This window comes from Hippocampus comes, unplaced genomic scaffold (assembly GCF_001891065.2).
Source record: "Hippocampus comes isolate QL1 unplaced genomic scaffold, H_comes_QL1_v1.1 scaffold76, whole genome shotgun sequence".
Lineage (NCBI taxonomy): Eukaryota > Metazoa > Chordata > Actinopteri > Syngnathiformes > Syngnathidae > Hippocampus > Hippocampus comes.
Genome location: NW_017805277.1, coordinates 4103670 through 4127659, shown reverse-complemented (window position 1 = coordinate 4127659; position 23990 = coordinate 4103670). Strand labels below are relative to the sequence as shown.

At 40.6% G+C, this 23990-nt stretch overlaps 1 protein-coding gene across 3 annotated transcripts in view; it reads right to left on the bottom strand.

Annotated features, from left to right (window-relative positions):
• Positions 1–13265, bottom strand: part of klhdc3 (kelch domain containing 3) — a 27134-nt gene extending 13869 nt beyond the window's left edge. The window contains exons 1-9 of one of the 3 annotated variants that reach the window (XM_019870623.1): positions 13161–13265; positions 11161–11239; positions 9285–9505; positions 8064–8240; positions 7115–7230; positions 6897–6968; positions 6219–6432; positions 6008–6094; positions 3594–3702 (exon numbers count right to left, since the gene is read on the bottom strand). In XM_019870623.1, coding sequence (XP_019726182.1) covers positions 3594–3702; positions 6008–6094; positions 6219–6432; positions 6897–6968; positions 7115–7230; positions 8064–8240; positions 9285–9438 — 929 coding nt within the window. In that variant the 5' untranslated portion in view covers positions 9439–9505; positions 11161–11239; positions 13161–13265. The remainder of the gene's footprint in view (positions 1–3593; positions 3703–6007; positions 6095–6218; positions 6433–6896; positions 6969–7114; positions 7231–8063; positions 8241–9284; positions 9506–11160; positions 11240–13160) is intronic. The other 2 variants (XM_019870621.1, XM_019870622.1) reach the window with 2 other exon arrangements.
• Positions 13266–23990: the final 10725 nt, after the last annotated feature.

Genomic DNA, 23990 nt, shown 5'->3' with positions numbered 1-23990 from the left:
TGCTAGCGATGTTTGGGGGGGGGGGGGGGGGTTCTTGTCACATGGGGATGTTGAACATGTTCAGAAAAGTACAGGCAAATGCCTGGCGACCGTTTGTCGAACATTTGTGACCTTGAAAGAATCTTGATGAGAACGCAGCATCGGCTGCCTTTATAAGACCTCGCAATTGTTCGCCGCCGGGATCAGGACTTTGGAATGCAATTCATCAGTGGGCACCACCAAGGTGTCCAGACAAAGAGCATAAAAGCGTAACTTACCACACTTGGGATGAGTCACGTCTTAAAGTTAAAGAAGCCACGAGATATATTTTTTATTTCACTTCAATAATGATTATTGCAATCTTGAAGGCATTAATTGCACTAATAACAATTTATATTTGATGCCAACCAAACTCATAATATTTATGGCACCAGATTCTCCTTCACAGCTTGGAATCTGTCTGCTCACAGCATGCCAATCTGCCATGCACTTTTCCCACTGTACCCCACATATGATGCCCAATTTTCAGCCTTAAAATAATTTGCCATTTAGCCATACCATAACATGGTAACATGGTTTGTTCATCTTAGCTGTGACACTCAAAGTCCAGCAAGATATCTATAAAGCTGGACTACGTACATTAACTCGCATGGATGTAGATTTTTTTTTTTTTAAATGGATGTTTTAGTTTGCAGGGTATGCAGTTAATTGCTTTCGTAGGTGAAGGTCAGTGCAGGTGGAGTTAGTCATGCATGGGTCGTCCTTCGTGGGGCAATGAGCAGGTCTCAGCAAATGAGTGTAACAGAGGTGGAGAGGGCAGATCAAATTGCACTCCGTGAGAAAGAATACTCCCTCAGGTCATAAATCAGAGATGGGGCAGAATTACGCGCCTCTCTGGAGCTCAGCATGCCTGTTTACACTGACGTAAGTGGCACTCAATATAATACCACGAATAACCGGCCAGTCAGTTCACTCACAGACAAACTGCACATTTTCCCCAAAGTAATGTGTACCAGTACACCCCATTTATGAAGCATGCTCTAAATTGGGTCAATTCTTGTGTAAAAATTGCAATCAGAGTAACCTGAATTGAGAATTACTTTTTTTTTGGTCTAAAACTTTTGTTTTCTTTTTATTATTGACAGCCTATATACATGTAGTTACTCTCCTGCTGCAATTAGGGCAAACTGATCATTTCACACATTAAAATGCCTTTGAAAGCTGGGCAATTTGGAAGTTTCTGAGTTTTATTGTAGCTCACGGAAGTAATAAATTATGCCCACACAAATCTAGGACTGAGAATAAATATCAACAGAAGGGTTCTGTTTAAGATCAGTGTGAAAGGACAACCAACCCAGGAAAACAAAATGTGTGCCATAAATTTGAACACAATTTCCTTGGGCCGACCTACCAAATGAGCAGACTCCCAAAAAACACAAGCAAGTGTCAATAATTCATGGGGCCTGTGCAAGCATTAGTCAGCAGCGTAGAGACAGATCCCAATAACTTTGTAGGCCTGTTAACTGCCCTCCTGTTGTTAGGTCGTGTTAAAACAAACACACGGTCCAAGTTGCTTGAAAATAGATCGGTCTTAAATAGAAAAGGACCTTTTCATTACCATGTAGTAAAATTTTAAATATAAAGTTAATTGCAAAAAAAAAATCGATGGTAGTAATAAGGGAAAGAAAACAAATGGATGACTTCGAAGCCACTTAGTGTTCATTTGTGCGTCTTACTACGTGTGCGCTCGTGCTTATGGGAGTTCCTGTGCGTAAGAAGCTTACAGGCACCCATTTAAACAAACATTCAATGCCAGTCAATAGAACTGTGTGCTCAACTTGTTTCCGGACTGTTGAGATCACACTTATTTGTACAGTAACAACAACAACAGCTTGGGCCAGACATTACATCGAGTAAATGTGGACCAAAATGAGAAGGTTCCTGATTTGAAGACAAAATTAATAATGATTTAATTCACTTATAATTGTGGTGTTTGATCGCTTTCCAGGCTCGATTAACATCTTTGATTGTTCAGGTGATTCCAACCACACTGACCAACAAACTGTGACCCATCCAAGCCCTATCTGGTCTCGACAGGAAATAAAGACTCTTGTGAAATCCAACTTGGGCTAATCCAAAGGGACATGGACATCCAGGGGAATCAAAACAATGCTTAACCATTTTCTACAACACAAATTGCAGGCTTGCATTTCTAACTTCGCAAGATGCAAGACCACAATTGATTTTCTCTGGTCAAATGTCTTACAGTGGTGATCAGTATTTCTCATTCAATTAAAAATTATATTGCTGTGATACACGTCTTCACTGTTATGATAGCACAGCTTTATATCAATTTAACACGTTCCATTACACTCACTGGTAGTCCATTTAATTGTGCCCTTGCGAAAGTTACTGTAAAAAAAATTGATGTGTGAGGTGCATCAAAGACGTGATTACATCCTACACACTTGCTATTAAAGTTAAGTCTTTTACTGTTGAATAAATGCATAAAAGTAAAATGGTCACCTTATTTGTCGTCTTGCATCACCATTAATAATATGAAAATGTTTTTTCCAAACATGGCCAGTACAGTTGATATAATTTTTATCATAGACAGTTTGACTCTCCAATCACTCTTTTACAGTTAAAGGAAAATGTTTGATTTCAGGGATTGCCACAAAAAGCTGTGCAACGACATATGAAGTCAAGGGTGCCATCACCATTTTTTCCAAGTATTGAACCACAATTCAAAAGAAATGTCTAATTTCATTTGTTAATTTTCACTAAATTTATAGTTTCAAGTTAATGCTGTGACAATTGCGGGATTTTAACAAGAGGGTTCCCAACAATTTTATCCATGTATATAGGTGATGTAAGTTGTACCGTAATTAAAGCGATGACACTACGGCAATCTAGACTGAGTTATCATGATTTGAAGTCTGAAGGACTTTGGGCCTGTAGACGTAGTGGGCCTGAGAGGACTCTTATCCACAACCTTCCCATCTGCACTATCAAGTTATCCCAGTGGGGTTTTGACTGATAACTCAGCCTCATGATAACAATAGCCCAGGTCCCGACTACGCCGGGCCATCTAAAAGCCGTTAGCTACCTCATTACTCCACTGGCTACTGGCCTACATAAAGCACAGTGGCACCTTAGCAGGCACCAGTTATCATTACTGCCTTATGACCACCAATGAAATTATCCCAGGCTACCGTCTACAGGAGCCAGACCATCACATTGGCATGTCGGGAGGAGAGAGCAGTCATTCCCCCAGAAAAGGAAAATAAAAACCCTATTCAAACATACTTCACAAATATCCAGTGAAAATATTCTTATTCTTCATACAGTATTTAACAAGTATTTTGATGACTGTGTAGAACAGCGACTTCTGGCAAGGTTCCATCTCTTAACTGTATTGCCGTTACGCACCCTCTACTCCCACTAAATGGGATCAAATTTAAATTTGAAATGAATCTAATTTATGCATCATGTGAGAATAATAAGAGGGTGAGTAGTTGTATATCCAGGCATGATTAGTCATAACTAACAGTGAAAAGCTGTATCGACTGTACTGTGTATGGAGCAAAATATTTCAATATTTTCTGCTTTACCTGGTTCCTCCAAAGAGGATGATTCGATCCCCAACCATGCAGCAGCACTGTCGTCTTCGAGGACATGGGCCTTTCCCCTTGGGTTCTACTTTCGTCCATGAAAAGGCTTCTGTACAGATTTAATGTAACAAACAGAACACACTGATGAAGATGTTAATTATTTGGGAATACAACATGTACAATACGGTATTGACACATTACACATACAAACCTGTAGACTGAGCTTCACTGCTTTCTGCACTAGATTAATCATGAAGAGTTGACTTTCTTTGATGCAACTTTCAAAATTTACTTCGATGTACAGGTGCACCGATTAATCATCAACTAATGGATTATCAAATTAAACAATAGTTCATTTGATAATCAAATGAACATTTAGATGTGTTAATTTAAAAAGTGTCCAAATTCTCTGAATTTTAGCCTCTCAGCGGTAAATATCAGATTTCTGAAGTCTTCCGTGGAACCAGACTGCAACCAGCTTACATTTGTGTTTTTTCAAACCAAGACATTTTACTTTGGAAAACAACGACCTCCAGATTCATCCAGATTCATCAATTAACAATCGACAGATGAGTCTATTATTGAACTATTCATTACTTGTCCTACTTAGGTGTCCAAAGATAAAAATAAATAAAGAAATACAAATATCACCAGGCGTATCCACAAGTCAGCCCTTTGAATTGCAAAATTCTATACAAAAGTGAGAGGGGTGTTTAGAATTCATTCGAAAACGGTTCCCTTTGACTTAGAGGATAGTTATAGTGAAGAGGCATTATGAATAAATCAAAATATGTCCATAAATACATTCTTAAGTTTGTTTGAAGTGTCTTTTTTATTGAATATTTTAACATATTTAATATATTACCCCCTACACTGCCCGCAAACATTTCACCATCCTGGTACATAGGGATGAAATAATTCCCGCGGGAGACCGTGCTTTGGGAGATAGACCATACACACATGCTCAGCAAAACATCCGATTAGTTTACTGCATTAAGTATCTTAACATGCAGACTTTTAACACAACTTGACATCGAAATAAAATAAAACAAGAACATAGGCCCTCGCCTTAATAGCACCACACTCTGCCCCATGTTTCCGGTGCTTGGTTGTGTCTGTGTTGTGCAATATTTTCTCCACTTTATAATGAGTGTCTTCACTGTGTTACATGGTATATTTAATGCAAGGTAAATTCTTTGGCACCCTTCTCCTGAGTGATACTTCTGAACAATGAGCTGACCCCGATGCTGTGGAAGCTCTCTGCGGACCATGACTTGTGCAATAAGATGTGACTATAAAAATGTCAGGAAAAGCCCACTACAGCAGCCCTACTTTATTTGGGATTATTGAGAGACACTTTAAAGGGTTCCAGGTATCTGTAACATCTGTTTAAAGGTGGTCGACTTATTCTGAATACAGTCACATCCATAGACATAAGAGGGTGAGCATACTTGTAAAACCACATGAGCCTCAGTTATGTGCATTTCCCCTTTCTAGACGTTTTCTGTTTGTTTTTGTTTTCTCCAAATGAGTTGTAGATGTGATAGTTTACATTGGCGGTGGAAAAGGCTTTGAAATTATTTAGCTTGGTCTCATTTTTCATATCACAGCCACCTGGCATTTGAACAGGGGTGTGAAGTCTTAATATGCACTGTAAGGTTGCGCATGTCAAACAAGTGCAGTGAACGGTATCATGGTATCGCTATGGTAACAGGCCATTAAGACCTGTTGAGAGAATTGGGATTGGAACTCAGATGCTGCCATCTAGCGGCTATGACTGCCAAAGCAGACTTGTAATTCAGCCGAGAAAGGCCTTATGGTTAGCGGTTTTATTCAAACTGTACATCCCGACCGCCAGTGTATGTAGTACAGCACATCGAATGTGACCTTTTGTGCATTGCACAGCTACGAGCAATGAAATTGTTGGTTTAATATGAAGGAGAGGCTTGAAGAAATAGGAAAGTTGGTTAATACGATCTTAAAGGCTCAAATCAAGCATTTTCTTTACAGCAATAAGTTATATGCACCCCCACTAGCCCAGCATGGTATTCAAATTAGTATTGCATTTGTGGAATATGAATTAAACATCAACATGTACTTGTTTTTATCCATCCCAGGGTGAAGATAACTGATGTCATTTTCAGTCAATAAAGTGACGAAATGGCTGCCCCCTGAGATGGGTGGATTTTGCTGCTTGATTCATTTTCCACACATGCAATATTAATCAGAATATTGTATTTAGAATACCAGAGGTGCATAGAGCATAATATTGAAGAGAACATTTTTGACTTGACACTTTAAAGTGACACTGTTGAACACCATGACTGAAAATGGGTCACAATTATATAGAACTACAGGAAATGCAAACATGACCCCAAGTGAAAAAAAGCAACAGAGATACGAAAAAGCATCACCTGGAGTGAATTTCCAGAGATCATTGAAGTGCTGGTCCAAATCGGCGTTGTAGCCTCCAAATATGTACAGCTCCCCCTTGTAGCAAACTACACGTTCACGGAGACAAGAGAGAGACATTTACATTAATAACATAAGACCCTGCCGAGATAAACTTCTAGAATTGTAGCTAAACAGCAGTGCAGTGCTCGGCAAGTTGAAAGAGTTCCTTACAAGCTGAGTGACTCCTGCGTCCATCGGGTAAGAGCTGTGTTGTTGGAGAGCTCAACCAGGTATTGGTCTGTGTATCAAACACTTCTATTTTGTTGCAGTAGATCTCATTGTTGGAGTGGAATGGACCAAAGTGGTCCCCTCGTCCTCCAAATACAAACATTTTTGTCCCGATGATGGTTGCTGAGTGGAAGTCCCGCCAGCTTGCTGGAATGCCCTGAAGGGCAAAAAAATAAAAATAAAAATAGAGCGCATTTGTTGAAAATAAAAAAATCATTTAATAGGTCCAAATTTGATTTCATATCTTTCAACACCACATCACAGTTAATTGGCCTCGACACTGAGATGAAACTTGAAGGGAAATTGTGCCACCTAGTGGACATTATTAAAGGAAACCAAACCTGCATAACGAGACTTGGGGAAAAATATCTGACGGCGCGACTGTTGTGAACTACAAAAAGGTCGTGTAGCTTGAGAAGGCCATAACAGAGGTGCGCAAACATTGCACCTCATGAGCCAGAGGGTGGCGTCTGTGCCTTGCTTACGTGAATCTCAAAAGTAGTCAGGAAGAAGACTAGTATCACTCCAACATTTTTTTTTCTTTCTGCGGCAGGACTTGATCCATGAAACTCCTGATTTTCAATTACTGATCGAAAAATAGAAACTTTTTTTTAAGCTCACCATGACATCAATTAAAGACCAATGCATGGTAGTGGTGTCCAGCTTGTGGATGTCATTAGAGAAGCAGTCAGCCTAGAGCGCAGGAGAGGAAATTAATTAAATACTTTAATTTTCATGTGTGACAGTGTGGTTACCCAAAATTCATACTGAACTCAATTTGCCAACTTTCACAACAGATGTATTTCCATGACTGAAAAGGAAGCTGGTCAAAGACTTACCAGCTGCTCGTATCCTCCAAATATATACATTGCCTTGAACAGAACGCAGGCTGAGTGACCATCTCTTGCCCCTGGAACTGTCCCAGAAATTCTTGGTGTGAACCATCTGTGGGTATCTGCAGCGCAAGGAGAGCTTACATTAATTCCCACCACTATACATCAAACTGTTGGTAACAAGTCAGCAGATATTTAGTGAGCGTTTTACGCAAATAGTCATTTTGGCTGCCTGTACACAAACGGACCAAAATGGCATGTGTTAAATAGTTTGTCCGATTAAAGGGTAGCATACAAAACGTTTGTTTTAAAAACAGCACAACTCAACATTGACAAAGCACGCAAACTCCATCCATACATCCATTTTCTGTGATGCTTACCGGTCGGCGAGATGGACCCTACTCCTGCTGTTTTATTTTGATACAACATAATCAGTCTGCTTCCATGGAGGGCTACAGAAATCTGAGAATATTTACTGTTGAGAAGCTGAAATTCCGGGGATTTCGACAACGATCGATTTGACATCTGGTTCATTGTTGACCAATTGTTCCACCTCTAAATTATTTGCTTTTAACATTTGTCAAAGAAAACTTCCTGTGCCAAATAAATGAAAAGCATGTTGACAGCATTAACTCTTACAACCACAACCTTACCTAGTTTTAACCTCAGACTGTCAGAATGATGTGTCACATTTCAGACTGCCTCTTAGTTTTAATTTTAACCTTTTCCTCACAGTCAACATAGACCGACCGCAATTGAAAACTGTGGTATGAAATAAACTGGGGAATTTCTGAAGCGTTCAAATCAACCAATATACTACATCTCTCTTTCTCAGAGAGAGAGAGAGAGAGAGAGAGAGAGAACTGCTAAGATTTGTGATCATCATTATTACCCTTAAGGAAGTTACTTTCCCTATGGACAGTTCTCAGACGTATTGTGAGTGGTCTCTACTTACTGACATCGAACGCGTACAGCACATTGCAGGCCCCTTCAGTGTCATTGCGTCCCCCCCACAAGTAGATGGTCTCATCCAGTAGCACTGCCGTGTGACCATAACGCATGTATGGCACTTCTCGAGCACGCTCATGTCCAACGGGCCTCACCGGGGGCAAGTTCATCCAGCGCAGGGACACTATGGCATAAAATGGTTGAGAAATGAAGAATATCGTAACACAATGAGGGAGAGTTTAGACTTCCCTTGTGCTCCAAGATGATGAAGTTGATACATTTTATTAAAATGTGTTCTTTATGTTTGCACTGCTGTTTCATTCTTGTATAATATTTTACCAATTACTCATTTGCAGATGTCTACAACAGAAGGTGGAAACACGTTTTAAAAATCAATCACAAGGTAGAGCGGTGTGACAGCAGGCAATGCTGCAGAACAGACATCAAAGGGAAGAATTACAGAGCAAGCAACCTGATGAAATAATGAAACAATAGCTGAGATGCTCTCATTTCCATTTCAAATGAGATAACTGCATCTTCATGAAGGTTTGCTTGCACTGATCTTTTGGCACACACCAAACAAGAAGGCTCAAATTACTCAACCCACAGATGATACTGGACAAGTATTGTGGAAAGACTTCATTAATAGTCAAGCAATTTGGAATTCAAACCAAAACAGGCTTTCAAGAAAAAAAATGGAGGTCACAAAAGTCAGCATATCAGGCAAGACTTGAGTAAATCTTGCAAGACCTCACCAAACAACTGCTATTGTTAGCTGTCAGGTCTTCTTTTCTAAGTGCCCTTGGGTGCAATGAAAGGTGCTATGCAAATCAAATTTATTGTTATTATTCTAACTTATTTACACAATTGTTTAGCCATTAATAAGTTATGTATGCAAAATATTGCCTGTGCAGTTAAAAGAACATATCATATCAATTTATTATTTAGGGGAAAACTTTAGAAATCCCAACTGCATTTACACTTAGCACTTTAATTAAAGGGACAATAAAAAAAATGGAGAACATATGTAAATTTTCATCAAGCACATTCTTGAGTATGACTTTTAACTCTTCAGCGGGGCTTTTTTCGAATTGGCTTTAAAAGTCAAGAGAAGCTTCCGTATAGCAGCCACAGTAGACATTTCAAATACAATTTGACAACTTGGAAAAAAAAAATCAAAGTGCAACCCATGGAAACCCTGAGTGTATGGTTATCCATTCTAACTTACCAGTGTTGAAAACATGCACGTCAATCTGACGTAGCGTCTCATAGTCCTCCCCGGAGCAGTAGCCCCCAAAGGTGTACACCTTGTGCCCCACGGCCACAGCGGCATGATTGACTCTCCGTGGCCCTCCTTCAAGGTGGACAGACCAACGCAACATTCCACTTGGCTGCACCTCTGCAGAGTTGATCACTTCGCCTCCATTAGGCCAATTTCCACCATTTAACCTGTGAACACAATAAGAGGAGTTAAGAAAAAAAAAAAAAGACTCCTGACAACGGCGGTGATAACGAAAGAACTGGTCCCGGACTAGCTTAGCCTTGCTGACAAGAACGAGAACATAAAAACAGCAAGAAAAAATTTTGAAGTGGGCATCACGTCCTGCAGTGTGAACGCGACCCATCTGATCGCCACAACCAGGTGCCGGAATTAAACCTAAATGTGAATGTAATATTCTCACCCTTATCGCTGCGGACTGCTTTCAATTCCGCTGACAGCTTTGAAATCCGCGGCAAATTCCGCGATCGGGGATCACAAATTCAACTTTGAAGGTTGCCTTCCAAAGAAAGAAAATTGCCACAACTGATATACAGTAACTGGAATTTCACAAAATGTATGACAAGCCACAATGCTTCTGAAAAAAATGTTGCTTTTTGGTCACATCAGCTCTAATGTATGTTTACAGACACAAAACTGTAGCATACAAAGAAACTAACACAATACTGTAAACCATGGAGGCGGCCCGATGATGTTGGACTGGGTCTAGCATTGGGTGCCTTGGATCGGTGAAGGCTAAAATGAAATGTGAAGATCAACTGGAGCTGAGTATTATATGTAGTACCCCCTAAAAAAAAATCACAACTATTTTTTTCATATCCTCTGATCTAGAATACAGTATCATGATTTTTTTTCAAAATGTTTTTTAATTGCCAGTTTGAAAGCATCTGTACTATATTTGACAACTACTGTATATGCAAAAGATGAACACAGAAAACAGACATGAAAACATTTTTACTCAACAGAACAACAAATGAATTGATCAATAAAAAATAACACAATGAACTAGTTTACAGTCTTGTGTGTTTTAGCAGGTATGCAAGACCCAAAATAAACAATGTGCCCCTGCGGGAGTAATAAAAAACGCAGGAGAAAGTCAATTAATTGGCTATTGTAGCAAACATTTCCACCGGGTTGGACAAAGGGAATTCGCTTGCAGTGATTACCGTAATCATTCTGAAACTGATCACGGTCACGAATCTTGATCATATCATTGCCCAGTTCTACTGTCAAAAGAATAAAAGCAAAGCATCCTACCCAGTGTCAGAAAGCTTTGTCTCAGTCTCAGTTTGTGGGTTATTCAACAACAACCCAAAATACACAGCTAAAAACACCCACGTATAGCGAAGAACACAGAGGAACACATCAGACTATTCTGAAGTGACTTCCCATGAGCCCACATCTAAATCTTACTGAACGTCTGTGGAAGGTGCCGAAAGTTGCAGTCAGGAAAAGACACCCTTCAAATGTTTGCTCATGAGAAGTAGGCCAAAATACTTGTCGAATTGCAAGTCTCTGTGAGTTACAGAACCCGTTTGATCGCAGTGTTTGGCTAAAAAGGTTTGCAGTGTTTGTCTGAAAACCAAAATATTAAGATGAGGGTAAAATCATTTTTGTCCAGACCAGTTTCATTTGTGTGTTTTTGACCCATTATTCACAATTTAGAACAGTTACCATGATCCTCAACAGGTCTCTAACAGTCTTTGGTGTCAAGACACAAACGACAAAGGATTGCATCACCCCTAACTGGTAAGGCCACCCTGGGTGAATGGCTTTGGGGTGGAGTTCGATCTCATGCAAATGAGACACGGCACATTCCACCTGCCTGTACGATTCCTTGGTCAGAATGCCATTGGGAGGCAGAGCTAGAGAGTGACAACTAAATGTTCTCTACAGCTCGGAGTCTAAAGAGAAAAGTGTGCATAAACCTCGCATCAAGATTTTCACTTGTGGTGGAAGCACTTCATCATCAAGCGGTCAAATCACACAGCTGATGTGTCAATTCATGTGTGTGTTACATGGATTGGTAAACACAAATACCAAAACCCACAAGCAACACCTTGACAGCATCACCAAATATTTGAGTATGTGCCAGTTATTAGAAGTTGATGCTGATCCTGCTCTTGAGCTACTAGTAATATGTGCTAACACGACATTTTGCTTATTATACAAGAAAGCTTCTGTGTAGTTTGGTGGCTGGACTCTGACCATCTCTTGACAATGGCAGACAAAGGTCAAATCAAACTTCTTCCACCTAGTGGAAAATGGGAAAGTCAACCCCCTCCAAAATTTGTTACAATAAATTGTATGCAACCCTATTAGTTTAAACACTGCATTCTGATTGATTCTGATCTGTTCAGACTAGTGAAAGCACATCGAACATATTACTGTAAAGAAAATTTGGGGGTTGACTTCCCCTTTAAAATTGCATTATCCATATACTGGAATGGAGCGTATGATTTTTTTTTTTTTAAGTGGCTGCCTTGATTGCCTGTACTTACATGCATTTTGGCGACAGAGACTACAGGCTTCACTATTTCATCCACATGTCGGCCTGTTTTAGCAGGGCAACCAAAACTTAGCATGTGCGCCACCACCCAAAAAAGCTTACTGTGGGACCCTGCCCTAGGTTCAAAGCAATTCCGTTCTACCGCACTGTAAACAACAACCACCCAAAATTTGAAATTGAAACTTAAGGCCAAAAACAAACAGAAATTGAATTTATCAAATTAATATTGACTTCTAACTAATCCAAGGAGGAACCATCCATTCAGCCATCCTTTCACTACCACTTAGGTCACAAATATGTTGGAGCCTATCTCAGCTGACCAGAGACAGCATACACCCTGGACTGGTCGACATTTGCAAGGCACAAACAGAGATTCCCACTCACACTTATGGACAATTTGGAGTTGAACAACAAGGACAGTCTTGGAATGTTGGAGGCAACTGCAGTACCAGGAGAAAACCCACACAAGCAGAACATGCAAACGCTACACAGGATGGCCGTAGCCTGGATTCGAACCCCCTCCCTCAGAACTGTAAGGCATTCCGCTCCAAGGGGAGACCCAGTTACAGCAAAACAGTTTGCAGCCCCCACTCTCCCCATTCTGTTCAATGACCCACTTTCTTGTTGACCTCCAACCTTTGTTTGCACTTAAAAATACATCCCCAAGCGACCTCATCTATTTTGAGGGGGAGCACCAGATCTTGGCGACGATTCCTTTATTTCATCACACATACTGTTTATGTGGGCTGTGTACAATATACATCCACCTTTGCACAAAGTAGAAGCAAGTCAAGGCAATGTCGGGTTTGCACAACAACATGTGTAAACTATACGTGTCGTCACCTTCAGTATGCTTATGTACAACGACCTCTTGAGAGGCGGTGAAAAAGATTCACATACCAAGCTGTCATAGGAGATCATGTGTCCGATTTAGGAACATGAACATTATTAGCTAATTAGACTCATTGGAACAGAGCAAAAAGCAACAACACCTTCCCACAGCCTCGTCCTGCACCTAGTTAGCATTAACAGTACATTTTCACTGCCGTGTCTGTGAAAGACAGTTAGGTGGTCACAAACAACTTAGACGAGGTTATCGTTATCTTGTTCCACATTCGTGCGATAGTGTGGGACTCTTGCCGACTAGGCTAGGCTAAAGCTAAACTACGCTACCATAGTGAGCGCATGGCCCTAAACCGACCATAAAATGACACGATTTACAACAGCGACATTTATTTGCATATGAGGCAAGGCTGGTCAGTGGACACCGCAACAACCATTGTGTTCACAGTGTTAATAAGTATCGTATAGCTTACCTTGGAGCAGAGTCGTAGGCGGTCTCTGATGTTTTTGGACGCAGGCAGGCAGACAGGGACGTTGTGACGTGTCGGTAGGTGAGGGAGCGCGCCCCCTAGCGCCTGAGTCACGACAAATCTGTCACGCGCATCTCATAGGAGTCATGTGACAGACACTGCAAGAAACTGCCTACTTACTGTTCCGGTTTTACAGTTCAGTATTCTGGTCCAGCCAGGCACTGCCACTGAGAATGTTAATTGTTCAGAGTCAACGTGCATTGCCGGACAAACTTGATCACTTTTTCAGAAGAGGAAACAGGCCGTCTACTGCTTGCCGGTGTGGATAACGTCGCCAGGCCTCATGTTTGTTTGCAATGTGGATATGTCCAAGTCATGTATCAGGGGTTTTCAAACTTATGTCATCAGGGGTCCCCCTACAGGGAAGATTTTTATTCCTAATTAAACATGACCACTATGTATAGACCACTTGCAGGTTGCGCAGTGCATGTAATTTAATTACTTTTGGATTACCTCAATACCAGATGGTAGAAGGATAAAAAATGAAATACATATATTTATAGGGCGGCCCGGTGATCGAGTGGCTAGCGCGTCGACCTCACAGTGCTGAGGTTGTGGGTTCGATCGTTTGCATGCTCTCCCCGTGCCTGTGTGGGTTTTCCTCAGGTCCTCCGGTTTCCTCCCACATTCCAAAAACATGCATGACAGGCTGATTGAACACTCAAAATTGTCCCTAGGTGTTAGTGTGCACGGATGGTTGTTCGTCAATGTGTGCCCTGCCGACTGCCCGAAGACAGCTGGGATAGGCTCCAGCACCCGCCGCGACCCTTGTGAGTATAAAGCGGATCAGAAATATATTTATATACATTATATTTGTCAGAGGGCGGCACGGTGTCGACTGATTAGCACGTCTGCCTCACTTTGCATATGGGTAGGGTTCAATTCCAGCTCTGGCCTTCCTTTGTGGGGTTTGTATGTTTTCCTTGTGCCTGTGTGGGCTTTCTCTGAGTACCCCGGTTTTCTCCCACGTTCCAAAAACATGCATGGCAGTTTAATGGAACACTCAAAATTGTCCCTAGGTGTGATTGTGAGCGTGAATGGTTGTTCGTCTATGTGTGCCTTGCGGTTGGCTGCCGGAAGACAGCTGGGATAGGCTCCAGCACGTCCACAACCCTTGAGAACAGAGATGGGCATTCATAATTGCACCATATAATTTTATTCATCATTGCACCATATAATTGCTGATGCAAATGAAGGTGCTCAAATTCTTATATAATAGGGGAGCGTCGACTCAGAACAGATTCCAAAATAGCCATGCACAAAAAAATCAGGAAAACTGAAATGGTGAAAAACCTTTTCATATGTCACCACAAATGAGTTGTACACATTTCTCAGTCTTTGCACATCTTTTCAGAAATTATCTTCAAACATTTACTGTATAATGCATTTATTTACTATTTATGAATTCACTTTACAGGGTCTTTAATACAAAGATGAAGCACTTGAATAAATTGTAATTCTAAAAAAAAAAGCTTGTATTTGGATAGTGAAATAATTATGAAAAAGTGACAAAAAGTGTTGGGGAGAAGAAGCGGTCTCTCATTGCCATCAACAGAGGGCGCCCACCAATTCATCCTTGCTCCTAGGTTTTGCAGAAGAGCAACGCTTCAACTGTTACCGAGTAGATGTAACATAACACCTCATCTAGTTTTGGGCAAATAACATGAGCAGAAGCTCCAGTTGGCTCGCATACACTTTTGAGCATTCCAATTTAACTATTCATTTTAAAAAAGAAATAAATAAAAAATCCCTGGAATAAAAATTATGCCAGTCATAAGTCATGAAGCTGTTAGGAATAGAGTACAGTTCATTCTAGACTTTACAACCATTTGATAACCTCAAAGAAGGTTTATATTAGATGTGCTGCATTTATTCCCCTCTGTGTGGTAGCTTCAGCTCTCAATGTGTAGCATTACATCATACATTTTCCTTTCTCTAATGGCTACGGTAATTAAATGAACAACTGACTTTATTAGGTTTAGTATTCATGTCTGCCTTTTCTTTTTTTTTGCTTGTGGTTTAAGGAATTCATCACAATTAACACCTAGGAAACAGTTTTATTGACCATTAACATGGTTTTATGCATTAAAACATTAAAATCACCTGAAAACCTGAAACATACATGACACACCCTACATTCAGGATGATTCGCGCTTTAATTTTACAAAGCATGACATTGCCAAGGGGTTGGGTTGGTTGAAGATCAACCTGGTTTCAAATGCAGGGAAGTAGAGACTTGTCCAAGGAGTGTGGCACTGAGAAAACATATTACAGCTGCCATGGGACTGCCTGCATCACTACTCAGTTTGATCCTCTGTCGCAGCGCTTTGATTGATACGTTGTGTGCAGGCATTTTTTCCCAATGCCAGCTGCATGTCATGGACAATAGCCAGACTGCAAAGCCACGGCTGCCAAAAGCTGCTCCTTTAAAATCTTTATAGGTGATTATATATAAAGGATGGACACGAGCGAAAAAGCTGGAGACCCGCAAAGATCTTAGGTGGATGAGAGTGGGTCTGCATAAATAAAGAGGCTTCTCAAGCGTGACGGCTAAAATACACACAAAGAAGCTTATGCAAACCGTGATCACTCAAACTTTCCAAAACCTGTCCACACAGCAGAACTTTTCACACTGTTGATATTACACAATTGCAGTTAGATGATGTTATTGTCTGGAAGATGTCCCAAAAATTTGGGGATGTGGCAAGTACAACAATCTCGTCTGGGTCAATTGCTTTGCGTTTGAGCTGTTACATGTAAGCCTCATTTATCTTCATGGTACGGAAAATGATACTGAGGCGTTCACACGCTGTTATCGTTAACATGCATCTTAAGTGTGTTAAGAAACTAGGAAGGGTCATGGAGACCCACAATGTATTCCTGCAGACATTGTAACCTCAATTTAGAGTGTTTCTCTTTGTTGTATTTTTGAATGGCTGTATTTGTTTTCTTCTCATGCATCCTTGCTTCGAAAGGGACAAATCCTTTTTTCCAATTACATATGCATGTACAACAGCAAATTTTAGTCAGAGATGCCTTGATGTGTCCCTAAATGTATTTTTGACAATGAGTTTAAAAATGCCTCTACTTATTTCCTAGCACATCAGGATTTTGAGATAATTATTGTTTTGTGTGTTTAAGTTTGAATTGCAAAATACAGATTTGACCATGTGTTCGAAGCTACGACATTGTGGTGTAGAAAATGGATGCTGGCTTTTTTTTATTGATAAAATGTCACACTTCTTCTATTGTACTATCCCCAAAAAAGACAACGTCAAGAATGTCTCAGTGAGTTCTTCTTGAGGTACTCAGCGAATGTTTTGTTTCGAAACAGTGTGTGGTGCTTCCTTTTTTAAAAGGCTACCCTGATCGTCACACCTGTCAGCGTTTGCACACATTGCGTCATCCATCTGATCCCGCAGTGTCCACATTTGCTTAGTGGTGTGTTTCACAGCTTTAATAGCCAGCACATGTGGTGTCTGTCTGTTGTTGGGACTGACACGGAGAACAGGAGTTGTCCAACTGCAGAATGACTCTGCGTTAACAACAACTGCTACAAACCAACTGCTGTTAGGTATTTTGTGGGCAGGAATAGCGATGGAAGAGCTTTGCAATGTTTGTCTGCCGTGAAATCTATAGCACGTAGCCTTTTTCCTTATCGCTTCACATCAAAACCGCCCATCTGTTGAGATGACAAGCAGCACAACCACCATTGTACTAAATAAACTACTAAGTGAAAGGAGAAGTGTGTGTTGGTATTCTGTTGAAATATCAAGTATCAAGTATCAAGTATCAAGTACAACTTTATTGTCAAATGTGCTGTATGTGCAACATACAGCACAGATGAAATTTCTTCCCTCACAAGACAACATACAACAAGGGGAGCCGCTGCGGGTGCCCGCGCCGCCATCAAACTGTACGCACAGTAGAATTGCTGGAATGAGGCACACTCTTGGATTTGATTGATCTCCAAATTCTGCATTATTATTGACCCTCTCCTGAAATGACTCTCCAACATGCAGGCTTGCCATTGCATAACCTCAAAATAAAGTAAGCAGTCCTGCCGTGGAACACAGTCAGGCTTGTATCAGTCAAGGCCACGATCTGTTTATACGATCACACTAAAGGACAAGGAGCTGCAGAATGTGAATGTGCAGACATATTCCCAGGATGTTAAATACTCTGATTTGACTTCCGCAATAGCTGGATAAAGTCAACAGCTACATGCAGTCCAGCATGATGTCATAGAACATGATCTAATTCTGCGGCCAGATGATTGAATCATGCATTTTCCTTTAATTCGTTGCTTATTTAATGAACAGAGCTCTTTGTGAGTTTCTTAAGATGAAGATTGGTATGCACATGTGCTCATTTTCTTGCTTGTGGTTCACTGAAATAGCGCAGCATTAAGAGAAATTAGGACTTGTATAGCAGCTTTTATTGACCAATTACGTGTGAACCAACAAGCTATGCTTTGTAAGGAAAGTCTTTCAGCGGGGGTATGGATTGAATAAAAATTAGTAATTCCACATCTTGCTTATTGGGTATAAAAAGTTGGGATCAGACTGGGTGAAAGCTACCCAAATTCAATTTTAAAATATTACGCGGTATTTGGACTGAGACTGAAAGCTTAGTTTAGTGAAAACAAAAACTAATGGACCAAGACCAAGCTCCAGGCACTCGTCCCCAAAATGTCCCTGTCAGTGTATGAATACAGTATGTGTGACGTAACATTGTAAGGCATTCAAAAGCACCGCTGTGGTGAAAATAGACTTCATAAATGCAGTCCATTTACGATGAACCATACAAATGCAGCTCTGTGGTTTGTCATCTTTGTAGTTTATTCCGAGTGCCTTTAATGCACATACTCGGGAGCAGTTGTTTATTGTATGCGGTGCGTTTGTGGCTTTGTGTGTCAATTGGCCTTGTGTGTCCATTTCAATGAACAAATGTGTCCAGGAAAGTGCTTCGAAGCTAAATTAAAGATAATGTATGCATTATCATTATGCTGCACTCGTTATGCTTTCTTTCAGGCCGTGACACCTTTTTTTCCGTGTAGTAATCTTTTTTACATTTCCCGTATTTTTCAAGCGCCATTTAATTTTTACAATCCTAATATACACCGCATAGCGTATGTGTAAAGCCCAGTGTGTACAAGTCTCGCCCGAGTCGCTCAGATTGACTGCAACAGGAGAGACAACTGGTAGCATTTTGTCCTGAATGACTTTAATTATGTGGCTTACTTTCTATTTTTGCCGAAAGGCAGCCGCACTTCTCCCTCCTTCCCCTAAAACAGTTGGGACATTGCTTCGTGATTGCATGACAACTGTTTGAAAGCCAATTGTTTTTTCACGTGGGGTCTAACGACACTTGCCTATAAACACGACGTATTATGCTCCGTCTCTATATGCGTCATACTTTATCTCTCCAGTGTTATATGCACTGCTTATTCTTGCGCTGACTCATCCAACTGCCTTTCCTTGATTGGTAACATTTATGATCAACAACACACACCTGTTGTTGGCGATGTTGCACCTTGCCATCTAATCACCAGTAAATATTCTGATACAGTCTATAGTTAGGTGCATCCACATTCCCTTCAATTATACATATTCACAATTAGTGGAAGTAGCACTTTAAAATAGCTTGTAACTGCATTCCATTGCCTGTACTGTACTTGTACAATACAAAAAAAAAAAAGTGATCTAATCTCTCTAACTCTATTTGTCATGATGTTGCTAAACAATGAACTCGTTGTTGGAACACGAGAAAAAAAAAAGGTAAACTGTAAAATGTTGGCATAGGCTAATTAGGCTAACTTAATGACGTTAACCAGCAAATGCATGGAACATACAGTACATTTTTTCATAGCACTTGCACTCATTAGATGAGCTGACTCTGGACTTGTCACCCGCCAATCACAGGGCACATAGACAAACCACCATTCACACTGACATTCACGCAGAGTTTTAAGAATTAGCATGTTGGCATGTGGGTGGAAACGAGTGTACCTGGAGAAAACCCACTCTCGGCAGGGGAGAACATCAAAACTTCACAAAGGTAGGCTGGAACCGAGATTCAAATGCTGAAACTCGAACCTTTAAGTGCAAACCACATGCTGCCCTCATGGGATAAATGTAAATGTTTATTCGTTGAAATTCTAAACAAGTTCAAACTCAATCTGCTTCGTCACGTTTTTTGTCACGGTGACAACTTATTTGTCATCTTATTGTCATCTGAGGTTACACATCGACAAGCACGCATTGCTCAGCCTGTTGTCAACAATGAGCTCATCCATTCCTCTAACGGGAGGTGACATGAATGAGACGAACAATAAAGCCCAACTCTCAGGTGGGTCCAAGGTGTTACGTAATGCCCCTGAGGCTACCTTGTATTTTAAAGGAGAAACCATTTATTTGCCTGTCTTCAATTAAACTCATGCTGTGATGAGATATCAAGTGTTGACCAAAGTTCATTTCAAAAGGGTCTGCTAATTATTGCTCATTTCTTATTCACCCCATGCACAGAAGATGACAGGGAAGAATGACCTCATCTAAAACATTAAGCTAATGTTGAAAATGAAGTCAAGATGTAGATTGGCTCACTTATAATCTTACTCTTGCAGAAAGCAAATTCACATGAAAGTTATTTTTACAGAGATGTCATGATTACAGAGCAGCCCCAAGTATGTAAATGTGCAAATGCTTGTCAATGTAAATGTATTCGACTTCAAACCTTACTTGTTTGTTTCTGTATGTTTTTTGCATTAAAAATGCTCGATCCTTGGGAAAGTGGAGTGACTCAGATGTGCAGTAATGCGCCCCAGGCAGACCGCAGCACCAGATTAGAGTCTGTTCATGTGATTAATTCATCGCACTACAACGGGTCAACACAACTTCCACAATAAGACTCGAAGGCAGCCAACCTTCCGCTGGAATGACATCACAGGTTAAAGGTTAAGACTCTCTCGAGGTGATTGATACCTTTAGGGGAGTAAAAATAAGACACACGACATTTTCTGTTATACGGGCCTTTGATATGACTAGATTGCTTCCTGCTGCTGTTGCACCATCACCATGGGAACCAATGCTGTTATACATGACGGTGTGACCTCATCCCGCCAGCCTAACTGCCACCTGAGGGTTTCTTGGAACCAAACTCAAAGAAAAGTATGTGCGTGTCCCTGATCTGAACACTGATTTGCAACACCACCATAGTCTTGAACCAAAAACAAAACATTAGTTCCTCTTTGATGTTTCAAACTACAAATGACTTTGGGCAACAAATTAAGGAACTAAAAGGAACGATTCATCTTACAGTAACAAGAAAAAAAACAAGATGACAGCCTGCTCATTTAATATTCATTTCGCGAACAATTTGGCAGTCAAACATGGTGGAATGGTTGCCTTCCACTGACTACACTGCAGGCAGCATGAGTTCAATTCCCTCTCAGTGACGGTGTCAATGTGAGTGTAACTGTCTTTAATGTGTCCTGTGCCTGACTGATGAGCTGTAGTCTGCCTTTCACCCCAAATCAACGGGGATAGGCTCCAACTCCCCTGAACAGTATAAACACTAATAGAATGAATAGATGGAAGTCCATCAGCACTATGGGAACGGTTGAAGGTCGACTATTGTAACCTGTGTTGAGTTGTGTATTAACTCTAAGCCATCATAGGATTATATTTTTACATTTGCCTCAGGAGAACAGGTTACATTTATGCATCAGGGCGAAATATTGCACTGTCGCTGCTTGCCTTTTTCTGCTATGTGAGGATCCTGGCAGTCTTGCTTTCAAAACAGTGACTAACTTGGTATTTAATTTCATATGATGTCATTCAACACTTGAGCCTTTGTGTGATAAGAATGGATGTGTTTTTAAGAAATGTGAATCAGGACTCAGACGATAATCAAAGTACCGCTAGTGTTAGTGTGCATAAGTGTGTGCATGTGTGTGTATGTGTGTGTGTGTGTGTCTGTGTGGGGTGGGGTTGTGTGTGGTGGTGTGTGTGTGTGTGTGTGTGTGTGTGTGTGTGTGTGTGTGTGTGTGTGTGTGTGTGTGTGTGTGTGTATGTGAACGTCAACTGATAAGCATGTAGTCTCATTAGGGCAAATATAGCCACAGGCATGCATAAATGGTGAATGTTGAAATTATCACAATTTTTGAGTATTGACAAAATAGGATTATTTTTCCTGGGGGGGGGGGGGCTGGCACGCCTTTAGGCTGCATATTATCTTTTAAAGACTAGAACGAAATTAGGTCATCAGCAAAGTTATTTGAGGTGGGCAAAAAAGAAAGGTGATCATGTTGTAAAACATGGCTTTTGTAATGACTTTTTATTCCCCCTTTTCCATAAAATGCAGCTGTTGTTATTCCATAAAAATGAAAATTATTGTATAAAAACGTACAGCATGTTGTAAATGTCTGAGCTGAATTACAACCGCTGCAGGCAATGTGAAAGGTCATTGTTAAGATGCGGATGCAGGTGTGTGAGCTCAGAATTAAGGAATTTTAAGATGTTGAGACACACTGATAAGCATAGGAACAAATGTATGACTTCACATTTGAGATGCACCGTTGTTTCCATTATAACGGTTAGAAAACAACCGTCTTTCCACATAAGTCATGTTTTGTTTTTTTTTCAGGGAATACACTTCGGCAGCATGGTGGAACACATCTGGATTTGAATCTTGGCTGGAGTTTGCATGTTCTTCTTATGCTTGTATGTGTTTTCTCCAGGTACTCCAGCTTTGTCCCACATACCAAACAAGGTCAAGGTCAAGGTGTACTTTATTTGTACCATCATACATAGCGAGATTTTAAAATACAAACAAAAAATAAACAGGTTAAAAATGAAAGTGCAGAAGCAAAGCTTCTTAAATTAAGCCCTCCCACAATACTACTGTGCTATGTATGGAAAATAAGCCATTGTATTTATTCATGAGTAAATAAATAAATAGACACTTTAACGACCAACAAACATTTGGCTTGTTCTCTAATTGCATAATATAATACTCAATTTTTAATACTATGCCAAATACAAACATTTTTTGTTGCATTATGTCATGGTTTATTGTGTGAAATGCTTTTTTAAGATCAATAAATATTCCCACTGCAATCAAATTTTTTTTCATTGTTAAAAGAAATTTCTTCTGTTAACTCAACAACTGCTGTGGAACACATGCATGCTAGGTGAATAGAAGACTTTCATTTTTCTATATGTACCCTGTGTTTGACCGGTGACTCGTCCAGGATGTGGAATAGGCTCGACCTTGCTGGTGAACTCAGTAAAAACAAGCAGTATAGAAAACGGATGGATGGAAGGAATGCATTAGAATTAAAAAAAACAGCCAAAAGCAAATTTGAGTTAAGTCTTTAGATGCTCACTGAACTGAGGTCTCACATGATACGCATGACAAGCCGCAAATGTAGGCTGACTTCTGAGTTTGCCTGACAAATGTACCGAAGTATTACTGTCCATTGTCTTTTTATTAAATTTATTTTACAACCACTTCTATTCTCGTCAAGACTTAGAACAAATCTAGCCTAGACTAATCGTGATCCGAGGCCCAGCTTCCTATCTGTGATGAAATTTGACCAGAGGGCCGATCATGCCTTTGGGATGACATAGAGCAAGTGGAAAAGTACAAACCTCGTCTCGAGCGCCATTGCATGTTCTCCCCTCAGCCACAGTACAGTTATCGCTCTCTTTTCATGCGGGCAGTCCTGGTGACATCACCCCCGGACACATCTTCCAAGTCGTACTTAGTGGCTCGAGGAAAATGGAAGTAAATCTCACAAGGCCTGTGGTGGGAACGCATCAGGACTTTATTATCAACTTGGGCGGCAGTGATATCAGCCATCAGACTACAGGCACATGACTGCTAAACTGAAAGCATCAAAGCCCCAAATGAAGAAAGATGGCACCTTTACAGAAGTTTCAGATCAGAGCACAGGTTTAAATTATTATTCACGAATTTAGGCCGCAGAGTTCTACGCAGGACTAAGACCTGTGGCGAGGGAAGACTTCCAGAGTAAACAACATAAGGAAGGTGTTACAGTAGCCTAATCGGAATTGGTGGAGAGAGATAGCACACCTGGTTCAAATCTTATCTGACAGTGTCTCTGCAAGCAAAGAACTTCCCATCCTCTATAAATATTTACAGGCCCGAATAGACGACGTGCAATGCAATAAAATAAGGGAATGTCATGACGTCTACTTAAAAGTCTTGAACGTGACTTGGCTTGAGGTGTATTTCATACATGGAATATATGCGAACCAGGAGAAAAAAGTTAACTAGAATTAGAATTCCATATATATTTGAAAACATTTTCCCACGTAACGTGGAAGAGTGTGTGCAATTTTGCAATTATAATTAAAAAAAATCATACGATGCACTTTGATTGTCTGGCAACCAGTTCAAACTGCCCGAAGACAGTTGGGATAGGCCCCAGCATGCCCACGAACCTTGTGAGGATAAGCGGATTCGAAAATAGATTGGTGGATAATTAAAAAAAAAAAAACATCACTGAAGAAAAAGCAAAACGTCAACTTATTATTGACAATCGGTTCGACACAATTTAAGAGGGCGGCCCGGTGGACCAGTGGTTAGCGCGTCAACCTCACAGTGCAAAGGTGTAGGGTTTGATTCCAGCTCCGGCCTCCCTGTGTGGAGGTTGCATGTTCTCCCCGGACCTGCGTGGGTTTTCTGCGGGTACCCCGGATTCCTCCCACGTTACTGCATGGCACGCTGATTGCACACCCAAGATTG